Genomic DNA, 12,489 nt, shown 5'->3' with positions numbered 1-12,489 from the left:
CCGTCAGTTCACCATCTTCACTGATCACAAGCCCCTCGTCCACGCCTTTGCTTCAGCTTCCCAGTCACATACACCTCGTGTCCTGCGCCACTTGGCTTACATCTCGGAGTTCTCCAGCGACGTCCAACACATTAAAGGCAGCCACAACGAGATCGCCGACGCCCTCTCTCGTTGTATATCCAACATTCTTCCCTCATCTCCACCCATTGATTATGGGAAGCTCGCCGCGGCTCAAGAAAACGATGAAGACCTGGCAGCATACAAGACATCCCCCTCAGGCCTCACACTCCAAGAACTCCCTGTTCCTGGCAAGAACATAAAATTGTGGTGCGACGTATCCTGTGGGCAGCCTAGAGCGTTCGTGCCTCACGTCCACTGCCGCGCTGTTTTCGACCGCATCCATGGTCTCAGCCACCCGGGTGTGCGGGCCTCCCAGCGCCTCCTCACGCAACGTGCCGTCTGGCCCGGCATCAAGTCTGATACTAAGAAATGGGCTGCCCAGTGCCTGGCCTGGCCTGCCAGTCCTCCAAAATACATCGTCACATAAGGGCCCCCTTAGAAACCTTCCCTATTCCCAAAGGACGTCTTCAAGTAGTACACCTCGACATCGTGGGACCGCTTCCATCATCCTACGGTAGCACCTACATCTTCACCTGCATCGACCGTTTCACCAGGTGGACAGAAGCTATTCCCATGCCCAATGCTACAGCAGAGTCTGCTGTCCGCGCCTTCATGTCCGGTTGGGTTTCCCGTTTCGGCCCCCCTGCAACCGTCATCACTGACCGAGGAGCCCAGTTTGAGTCACAACTCTGGCAGGACCTCCTACAGTTCCTCGGTACTTCTAGACAACGCACTACCGCATACCACCCTCGATCCAACGGTATGGTAGAGCGGTTTCACCGGCAACTCAAGAACGCACTCAAGGCACAGCACGACCCTCACAGCTGGACGGATGTGTTGCCCTTAGTGCTCCTCGGCATCCGTGCATCACACAAGGAGGACATGGACTGTAGCCCAGCAGATATCACTCTAGGCGAGCCCCTTCACCTACCCGGAGATTTCTCACTCCCTCCTGACCTACGCCAACCCACTCCTCCTGTTCGTCACGACTTACTGCATTCAGAGCTACTGCTCCATGCCAGCCTCCTCGGCGCCCTGAACACATCCCTCCTGCACTACTCACTGCCGAGTATGTTTTCATCAGGCATGATGCTCACCGCAACGCACTACAACGCCCCTACGATGGACCCTTCCAGGTTGTTACCCATTCAGCGAAGTTCCAGACGATTATCCGGAATGGCAGACACGACACCATCAGCATAGACCGAGTCAAACCGGCCACCTTACCCGCAGGGTCCCCAGCCCAGCAGCAACCCCCACGAACTACACCTGCACCAGTCTACCCGAAGTTACCACCTGCAGCAATACCCCACCCACGACATTTTTGGGCACCCTATTTCCACCCTCAGGTACCTGCTGCTCCTGTCATGGACCCTCCTCCTGACGTGGACCCTGCTGCCGTCGTGGACCCTGCTGCCTTCGTGGACCCTGTTGCTGTCATGGACCCTCCTCCTGACCTAGCCAGAACCCGCCCACGACATTTCTGGGCACCCTATTTCCACCCTCAGGTACCTACTGCTCCTGTCGTGGACCCTCCTCATTGACGTGGATCCTGCTGCCGTCATCGACCCTGTTGCTGTCATGGACCCTCCTCCTGACGTGGCCCCGGCTCCTGACCCAGTCAACCCAGCCAGACCCTGCCCACAACATTTCTGGGCACCCCCTTTCCACCCTCAGGTACCCACTGCTCCTGTCCTGCACCCTGCTGTTGTCGTGGACCCTGTTGCTGCCATGGCCCCTGCCCATGACCCAGCCTGCCCAGCCAGTGACGTTGCCCCTGCTGTGACAGGAGCACAACAACCACTGCCTGTACAACCTCCTCTAATCCAAAATCCTCCTCCCCCTGATTCTCCCACAGGTTTTGTGTCACTAGACGGAGTCGTCACCCGTAGTGGTCGAGTGGTACGTACACCTGCCCGTTATGTGTCCCTTGTGGGACACAACCCTGTCAACCTCCAGCCTCCCGCCGCGCCCGGAGGGGAAGGGGAGTAGTGGACCCAGTCCCCTACAAGTGACGACTGAGCTCCCGCGCGCCTACCAGCCAATCAGCGTACAGTCAGCGATGCCGGTAGACCTACTCTCCAGTGCGGACGCACATGTAGCAACGCTAGGACCAGAGTGCCGGGTGTGCCTGGCCTCCTCCTCTGTGATTGGCCCTCTCGCTACGCTCACCCCAAATCTTGATCCTCGTAAATTGTATAAATACGGCCATGGCTGGCCAGGGAGACCATTCTACTCTGACCTACAGGACCAGCAAGATCTCTCTCCAGCACCTCACCACCCAGCTTCCTCAAAGAGCTCCTCGCCCTACAGGAACTCTGAGCAAGCTACTCCTCACCTAGTAACTCCTTAGCACTGCTCTGTACAACAATATATATACAGAAAACGCATTGTGAGTTTCTATTCTACCTCGTTCCTGAGTGTGAGATATCTACAGTCTACGTGGAAGGTTCAGGCACAAATTGGGCTGTGACTTTACTTTTAGCACAAATCGTTTTACCCTCAAGATAGGGATAAATTTTGAACAGAAATATTTAGTCACAATTCTAACGGCATCTGGAACCCTTAGGCAACAGCTGTCAAATAGCAGCAACCGCTCAGTCTTTTTTTAGGTTGCGTGGGTGGAGGTTATTGTACCCATGTGAGCGCCACGTGCCGTGATTTTACGCCCGAGTTACAGTGCTTTATCGTGTGATTTCTGGGTCTTTAAGATGTCCAGGAGAGTTACTAAGCGTGAGGATATTGCACAGGTGATTGGTTTATACAAGGCTAATCATAAAGTTACTGAAATAGTTGAATTAACCGGTGTGTGCCGCCGGTCAGTGTACCGATTCATCTCGGAGTTTGAGGCAAACAGCCAGGAAGAGTTGCCTACCCCTAAACCCAAGTCTGGGCGACCACGGCTTACGTCTCCTAGAACCAGGAAGGTGATTGCTAGGCAAGTTAATGCTAATCCTAAGCTCACGGCCCGGGAATTAAAGCAAGCTAACCCCGGACTCCTTGGTCACGTCTCCTTAAGGTCGGTGCAGCAGCTTCTTCATGACGATCTCGGTTATCGCGCCTACCGCCCACGCCGTAAGCCCCTGCTGACTGCTGCCCAGAAGAAGAAGAGGATCACTTTTGCGAAGAAGTACAGTGTCTGGTCCCTTCAGGATTGGAGGAACGTCCTGTGGAGTGATGAAGCCACGTTTACAGTGAGTGGTTGTGGTCACGATAGGGTGTACCGCCGGCCAGACTCTGACCCGCTCGACCACAGGTACACCGTCAAGACGGTCAAGCATCCTGATTCAGTGATGGTATGGGGTTGTTTCACTTATTACGGTGTTGGTGAGTTGGTTGTGCTTGAAAAAAACATTAAAGTTAACCAGGGTGTGTACCTCGAGCTTCTCTGTGACGTTCTGCCTGACTCGTTTGAGAAAACACGCGCCGTCGTGTTCATGCAGGACGGTGCTCCCTGCCACACAGCCAAGTTGGTTACTCAGTGGTTGGAGGATTGCCAGGTTTCATATTTTAAGGACTGGCCTGGCAATTCCCCCGACATCAACCCTATTGAGAACCTTTGGGGGCTCATGAAACGTCGCCTACGTGACCTCGACACCTCGTCCGTCCCCAAGCTCACCACAGCAATTAAGCAACTGTGGGCCAATTTCACCCCACAGCACCTGCAAAACCTTGCAGACAGTGTTCCACAACGACTGAAAGAGGTGCTGAAGGGGAAGGGAAACACAACAAAATACTAAGAGGGGTGGGTGAGTGTTATTTTCATTTTTTTATTGCCTTACCATGATTTTTTTATTTTTTCCCCACGGTGTGCCTTAACCTTCCGCGTAGACTGTACATGTACGTACGTTTGTGTGCCCATACAAAGAGAAAATAGACATCTAAAGAGAATTGACTACTGGCCACATTACAGTACGCTACAGTACCTCCCTGTTTGGTAGCTGCCTACTACCTACATAGTACTGTACTGTATTGTATATGAAGGGTATATGTATTAATAAGCACAGATTATTACAATAACATATCTGTACAGTACTAATTAATGAAAAACAAAACAATATTGTATCATGAATGAGTCAGTACAGTAGACAAACAGTGAGGCGACCCTTTGGGGGAAGGGGATGGCACGGTCACTTTTACCCCCTAATGGACCCTTCTCCCTCTTCCTGCTTAGTTCACAACAAATGGTACAGGTTGACAACCCTTTATTCGAAATTCCGAAAACCGAAAAGCTCTAAAAACCGAAAGTTTTTTGGTGGGGCTTTTTTTTTTTTTTTTTTTTTTTTTTTTTTTTTTTTTTTTTTTTTTTTTTACAGGGATTATTAGCCCACCCAGGCACAGATCACTGACCCACATCGGGGCCTGGGGGGCGAAAATGTAATAGTAATACTAATTATAATAATAATAATTATTCATAGTAAATAAAATTTTTAATAAAAATACACCAAAATAAAATAATAATGATTACAATAATAATAATAATAACAAAATATAATAATAAAATTAATAATACTAATAATAACAATAATACTGTAATAATAAAAAAATAATACAGTAAAGAAATACAAGAATGAAAAAAAGATCAAAAGTGAGAAACACGACCTAGACCTGTGAATTATTATTATTATTATTTTTATAATATTTTAGACCCCCAGACCCCAATGTGGGTCAGTGATCTATGCCCGGGTGGGCTAATACACATAAAAAAAAAAAAAAAACCCCTAACCATTCTGAAAACCGAAAAATTCCGAAAACCGAAATGCCTCTGGCCTTAAGGATTTCGGATAAAGGATTGTCAACCTGTATAATATTAACTGCATTTGTGTTAAAGAGATGAATTTGATACCATAATGATCCTCTAAAGACATCTCCAATATGATATCCTTAAAAGACAAGCTGAATTAGAAGGTAAAAATAACTATTTTACTGTATGTGAAGGGCACTGGTAAAAGAATTTATTTGAAATACTCAGTAACATTCGATACCATAATATCCTGACCAGTTTTCCCTGTGATAAAGCCATAATTTTGAGCAGCATATTACTATACTCATTTTGGACTAAATGTACTATGCTAGACAACTAAAATTTTTATATCTTGTGCAAATTATGAGATGTTTATACCTATATTAATCGCTGACTTGTAAGGACACCAGCAATGCAAGTTATATTCTCTTTAGTCAAGTTTGTGACAATTTATATGAGAAAACTTTAAGCCTAAAACAAAATTCATCCCATTAATCGTTATCAACGCTGCCTGTTCTCCCACTGATACCTGGGGGGAGGTAGGGTGTCACTAGCCAGGAGGGGAGATTAACGCTTACTCAAGGATTATGAAAGGGAGAGGGGCTTAATATTTTTGCTTATAAAATGCCACTGACTTGACTTAGGAGAATATAACTTGCATTGCTGGAATTTTTGCAAGATAGCGATTAGTTTGCACCAGACATAATAATTTTAGTAATTAACTTAGTACATTTGAGTACAGGTTGAGATAATTTATGTGGTTGCAGTTTCGAAGCTTTGTGACATCACTAGTGTATTATGAGTCTCCATATGTCCTGGTTTATTCATTGATCAGTTGTCTAAGTGCAAAGGTAGCCCAGTCAAGCTATCGTGCATCAATTAATTTTAATATTAAAAGGTTATAAGACAATGATTTAGTAGTGCTGTTAATGTGTGTGTGCTGTGTTAGCGTCTTGGCATGTCACCTCACCACCTGATTCCTGGACAAGGTTATCGCTTGGCAACACTGGTGTATGTTACCACTCCTTTCCACTCCGTCTCTCTAATCACCCACACCTTTCTGCTTTCTCACTCCATATTTTAAAATGTTATGTCATGTGATGCTGAAGGGATACAACTTTGCTCATTTATACTTATACTTATCACAATCTCCCTAAAAATACTTAGATTATGTGTTTATTCAAGACATCTTCAGGTCATGAGACCCACTAATCCCCCACCCAAAAGAGGGTGACCTGACATTCCATCAGAAGGTCAGTAATATGAGACCACCAATCCCTCACCCTACCTCCACCTGACATTGAGTCAGGTCAGGTCCCCAAAAAAAAAAAAATAAAAAACTTTAACTTACATCTTTATTCAAGACATTTTCAGAAAATTCTCTCGATTTTCAACCTCGGAAAATGTGTTCCTAAAGCCGGAAATTTTTGGAAAATTACGGCTTTGGGAATGATTTGTTTTCCGCAAAAATTTTTCCATTACCCGGATAATTCCAAGGATGAGGGTTTTTTTTTCAACTTTGAGACAGTCGTCTCCTTACCCGGAAATCTCTCATTCCCGGAAGTGCTTTGCACCAATTGTTCCGGCTAACAGAGATATCACTATTGCCATTCTCGCATAATTACTGTTGCCAAATTGAAGAATTCTACTTGTGCTAATTGTTTGTAGATATGTCCATTTTGACAGCGTAACTTACCATTAACCTAAGGGTACCGATATATGTCCTATCTGAAGCAGTCATGTTCTCATAGGTTACTTGCTTTATCTCCTCATACCTTCATTTGTACTCTATCAGAACAATTCAATTATTACTTTTCTTCACTCACTTCTTGCCTTGCAGGAGCTCCAGCAGGTGGTCTACAGTACAGTCTGGCTTGTACAGGAGGCGCTCGAAAACCAGTGATACTCTGCACTCACGGGAGGCAACAAGACGGAGGAACTTTGGAAGGTCAGGCAAGTGCTTCGGGTCACCCTCTAGTTTTATCTTGAGCTCTGTGTGCTCAGCAAGGTGGGGCAAGAGTGCCAATGCTGATGCGACATGTCCATCTTTCACTTCTAATGACTGAAACAAAGATTAACATGACAGCTGAATTGAATGAAATTACTAAGATATTTGTTAATTAATAAAAGGGTATGAAGGAGGCATTCCTCATTCTTGAGTTACATCTCTACTGCAGTACAGAAATTTTAGAAAATGGCCATAAAACTGTTAAAATACAATATAAAAAATTCATGGCCCTAACTTTTTACATGTACCCACAAAATATATGGAAATTGCCTAGACAAGATTATTAAAAAAAAAAGTAGCCAACAGATATACCAGTAGACTCAACCCTCGCTAATTCATTACCCTACAGTATTTTAGGGCATATAAGACTCACTTTTTTGTCTGAAAAGGGCTAAAAAATCAGCCTGCATCCTATATGTGAAGTTGCGGTCTCCCGCAAGCAAATGAATCCCACAGTTGCTGTCTCCAGTAGGCGTGGTTGGAAGAGGGGGGGAGGCAAGGTGGGGTACTTTGATTGACAGATAGTGTCGTGAAGAATATTTTTTTTTTTTATTAACTGAAGATATTTGTTTTAGCTCATAAAATTCATACAAATTACCCGGCCAGAATATAATTTACATTGCTGGAATTCTTACAATTTGATGATCATTTTGAATATAAACATCATAGATTTTGCATTAGACATACAAATTTTAGATATTATGTTTACTCTGAGTAAATATGTTATCTTTTGTGCAAAATATATTCCTGGTCTTAAAAGGAATCCAGCAATGTCAATTATATTATCCTAACTTTAGTTTGAGGTATTATTTATTACTATACCTGGTTTTCCCCCCAAAATTTCTCAGAGAGGGAAGAGCCAGCGAGTGTAGTGTGAGAAGTGGGGGAGGGAGTCGAGTCCATTATTTGAATGGACATTAACTTGGCGACTGTATTTCTGTATTTCTCTTAAGTATTAATTGTGTCCATGTACCATCATAAAATTAAGATGTTATTTTTACTAGAACATAGGTATTGTGTTGGAAAAAGTAGAGTTTGGGGGTCAGCTGGTCTCTATTTCATTTAATCCCATATGTTATGTTATTCACTTTACGCGTTTCTCACTTTCCGCGGTACCCTGTGGGTTACATTAACCGTGTAAAGTGAGGGTTGACTGTATGTATATATATATATATATATATATATATATATATATATATATATATATATATATATATATATATATATATATGTATATATATATATATATATATATATATATATATATATATATATATATATATATATATATATATATATATATATATATATATATATATAGTTATTGCTGTTGTTGCTGCTATTGTATATATATATATATATATATATATATATATATATATATATATGCAGGCATAACAATGGCTGGCCGTTACTGAGCCGGTTGAAGCAGTAGCAGCGGCGGCAGCAGCAGCAGGCAGTTGCTGGCGCTGGCAGCAGCAGCAGCAGCGTTGGTATGTTGCTGCTGCTGCTGCTGAAAGAAGTTGCTGGCGGTTGGCGGGAAAGAGCAGCAGCATAAGGAAATACATATATGGTTGTTGTTGCTGGTTGCTGCTATAAGGCCACAAATTAATATTCATGTGACAGAAAATTGAGACGTTGCTAGGACATCGTTGAACAAAGTTCATGTTTTATACGCTTCAACTTCGAGAATGTTTGGATTTGGGGGCCTGAGGCCAGTGCCTCAAGTGCCTCATGGTTAATCCGGCACTGACGATAACCTGTGACAATTAACGTCCGAACAGCAGAAACACAACTCTTCAAAGGTAACTAAGCATTAACCATTTTTGAAGTCTTACAAACATTACAATCTATTAATGTCATATCTACAACATTTATTTTTCAATCTACAAATACCTGATACAAATGAAGATTTACATATAACTTTCTTTTCACATTTACATCTGTTAACATCGCTGGCAGCATTGTAGTCAGGTAAGACTCTTCTCTGTAACCAGGCTACTGGACCAAGCTGTTGTTTTCAACTTTCTCCATTTATTTTTACTGATATACAATACATGCATACACCATCCCACATACTTATTGTGAAAAAAGTAAATGAAATAATTGTCCCATGGGCAAACACATATAAGGAACATACATTTATTTGCACTTAAGTTAATAGGCTTAGTGAGGGAGCAAAAGCTGCACCCAAGATAGCTGGGTTTACAGCATACAATAGTGGAGCAGGAAGTGGCCTGTTCATTTATGTAAAGAATGGTCTGATCTGTAAATGGATCAAAACCCACAATGATGAAAGTATTCACTATCAACAATTTACAGTAAAGACAGCAAACAGTCAATTTTCGCTGAATAACATCTATGTTCGGTGTAATTAGCTGTGAGTGGACATATTACCAAAGCCATCAGATAACAATGCTATGCTGTGTATGGGTGACTTTAACTCTTGTCACACTGTCCTCGGTGATGTCCAGTGTAACTCTAATAGGAGGGTGTTCGTGAATTACATCAATACAGTAGCCATAACATCACTGTATACGACACATACAAAGTGACACATCTGATGGGGGGCAGACTTGATTTTGTGATTGGGTATAACCTAGTAGACAGTAATGTCAAGGCTAAGGTCATCTCAGACCACCTAGTCAGTGATCATTATGCAATACTTACTGAATACACACTTGCTGATGTCAAGTGTGAACCCCATCCTAGACTCAAAATTAACATCCCAGATAATCTTAAACTGCACTTCAAGGCCTACATCCACAGATGGTATGTTGGATATACACCTGGGTCAGTGGGTGAATTTTGCAGTGATCTTGTAAATGTCATTACCACATATTATAACACCTGGGTTAAGTCAAGGAGGAAGGGGGGCAGCACTAAACCACCTCTGTGGACACATGACCCCATCCTCACCAAAGAAGGAGAGAAGGTAGAACAGCTTGCCTATAAGCAAAATAAAACTCGTGATAACCTCTTGGCATTCCTCAAAGCTAACAGAGAATTTCGTGAACTCAAACGTCAGGTGAGTAACACCTATTGGGAACAATTCATACAGGGGATTAATAGAACAACCACTCTAGCAGAAGTGTGGAACAAAATTAGAGCCATTACCAAGTCACCCACCCCAGTCCAACTTCATCACAGCCCTGCAGAATATGCTGACATGCTATTAGACCAATGGTCTAGTGTGTCACAAATCACTTCCCTGCCTCCTCACATACAGCAATATCTCAAAGCCACACACATTAATAGGGGTTTCAATATTGAAATAGCCTGTTCCTCACCAGACCTTACCGACCAGTTTCCTATAACGCACCACGAACTAACAACATCACTCATATAAAGTGAATCATCCTCCGCTGGTGAGGATGGCATAACCTATAACATCCTGAGATTGTTAAATGAGGTCCCTAACCATCCACTGCTTGACCTGTATCAAATGAGCCTCACATAGGTTATTCTGCCTAAGACATGGACTCAAGGAAACATAGTACCAATCCCTAAAGCTAACTCTCCAAACTTTAGGCCCATTTCACTCACATCCTGTATGTGTAAAGTCCTTGAAAGAGTTGTTCTCAACTGTCTCATGTTTCAAATCAAAGACAAACTGGCCCCTAATCTGTAAGGATTCATCCCGGGCACAGCACACAGACATGCTTTGCAGAATATCTTGTTCACTCAAAAGATAAGACACAAACAGCCTTCATAGACCTTAAATCAGCCTTTGATGTAGCTAATAGAGACATTATAATTGAGCAACTAGCTAATTTTAGCATCCAAGGTAACCTCCTGACATGGATAAAGAGTTATTTATCCAACAGGTATGCCAGTGTTCTGTTTAGGGGAGCATTTGAGTTTGGCATGCCTCAGGGAGGAGTGTTAAGTCCTATGCTCTTTAATATACTGATGCACAAGCTTATTGCCAACAATCCAGTTCAGCCAAATGAGGCTGTAATATGCTATGCTGATGATATCTGCATTATGACACAAACCAAGCTCAGGCTCCAAACCTTGCTGGATGTATTTGCTCAGAGGACTGTGGAATGTGGTCTCATAATATCTGTTGACAAGACGAAGGTCTTCAATCCTCGTCCTGCTCACCCTCTGCCTCTTCACTTTAACATTACCAGCATGCCCTTGGAACTATGTAGCTCTTAATATATCTTGGAATTTGTGTGAAAGATGCAAACTTTGTCGGCAACCTTAGTGCCAAACTAATGTAGCGCATTAAACCCCTCAGAACCCTTGTGACAAGGGCTATGGAATTAACATCACCTATGCTCATACTTTCCATCTTCACTTCATTCGTTCTGTAGTTGACTATCATGCTCTTAATCTTGTGACTATTCCGCCTAAACAACTAAGCAACCTTGGGGTAGTACAAAATGAAACTATGTGCATCATTCTAGGATGCCCTAAATCAACCAAAATTGTAAACATGAGGAAAGAGCTCGGGCTGCCCTCCCTATCTGCGAGGATAGCTCTACTTAATATCATGTTTTGTGTCAAAGTTTTGAAGTACAATGGTTCCCAAACTACAGCCCAAAATGAGTTGATGTTCTATCTAAGTAATCCCGACTATCTCGCTAACCTTCCACAAAAGACTCTTTGGGGTGTGGCTTCATAAAAGTGTTGCAGATCTCTTGAAACTGAATGTCCCAATCACCCCAGAAGAACCCATTAATGCCATTCCTCCTTGGCTGGATATATCACTTCTCATTAATTACACTCTTGTTGGTAGTAAGCAAATGTTAAACACCAATGTGATGAGATGTGTCACACTAGAAACTATTAACAGACACATAGAGAGTATTAAATCAAGTGAATGTTATGCTTTTACTGATGGTTCTGTGCAGACAAACACAGGTAGAACAGGCTGTGCAATTGTAATATATAAAGAAAAAGAGATGATAGTGTCAAAGAAAGCAAAGGCTGAACAACTGGGCCAGCACAACACAAACTGAACTAACTGGAATCTACTTAGCCACAGGCTACCTTAAAGAAAATGGAGGTGGGGTGATATTCTGTGTCTCTCAAAGTGCTTTGAAATCAATGAACAGCCCGTCAGGTTCTATGTCTAAAGTTGTATGTGATATTAAAAGAAATGTGATAACTGCCAATGGAAAAACTCTCGTATCAAATTTGTGTGGATTCCGTCCCATGTTTACCGTGACCTTGGCCTGTCAAATGCTGTATTAAAAAACATTCAAGTCAGAATCATGAACTCTGATCTCGAAAAACTGAGAAATGCAGAGACCTGGCAGTTGTACCATTAGTAAATATGACAAATTTTGTGACAAGAGGTACCGGTATATCCAGCATAAGGACAGAACTAGACAATGTGAAATAGTTGCAGCCAGAATTAGGCTAGGATACAGACACATCTGGCAAGTTAGTAATGCTGTACCCATACCAGAACACTCAGCATGTAAACTTTGTGATAAACCTTTAAAGCATACACTTGGACACTATATTATTGAATGTGACACTGTCAAAGACTTCAGGCCACCTGACTTATTGTATCATGAACTTTTTAATTACTACAGTGAATGAGGGGTGCTTGAGGACATTCTTGCTGTTTATTCAAAATTTGCTAGCCACACTGATTAAT

General features: G+C 42.8%; 1 protein-coding gene across 2 annotated transcripts in view; it reads right to left on the bottom strand.

Moving 5' to 3' along the window:
- Window positions 1-12,489, bottom strand: part of LOC121862413 — a 100,909-nt gene that overhangs the window by 35,647 nt on the left and 52,773 nt on the right. For both annotated transcript variants that reach the window (XM_042360688.1, XM_042360687.1), the window contains exon 3: window positions 6,691-6,926. In XM_042360688.1, the coding sequence (XP_042216622.1) occupies window positions 6,691-6,926 (236 nt within the window). The remainder of the gene's footprint in view (window positions 1-6,690; window positions 6,927-12,489) is intronic.

The sequence above is a fragment of the Homarus americanus genome, unplaced genomic scaffold (genome assembly GCF_018991925.1).
Source record: "Homarus americanus isolate GMGI-L3 unplaced genomic scaffold, GMGI_Hamer_2.0 scaffold31037, whole genome shotgun sequence".
NCBI lineage: Eukaryota > Metazoa > Arthropoda > Malacostraca > Decapoda > Nephropidae > Homarus > Homarus americanus.
The sequence above is the reverse complement of the archived record's forward strand: the minus strand, read 5'-3'. Positions and strand labels throughout refer to the sequence as shown.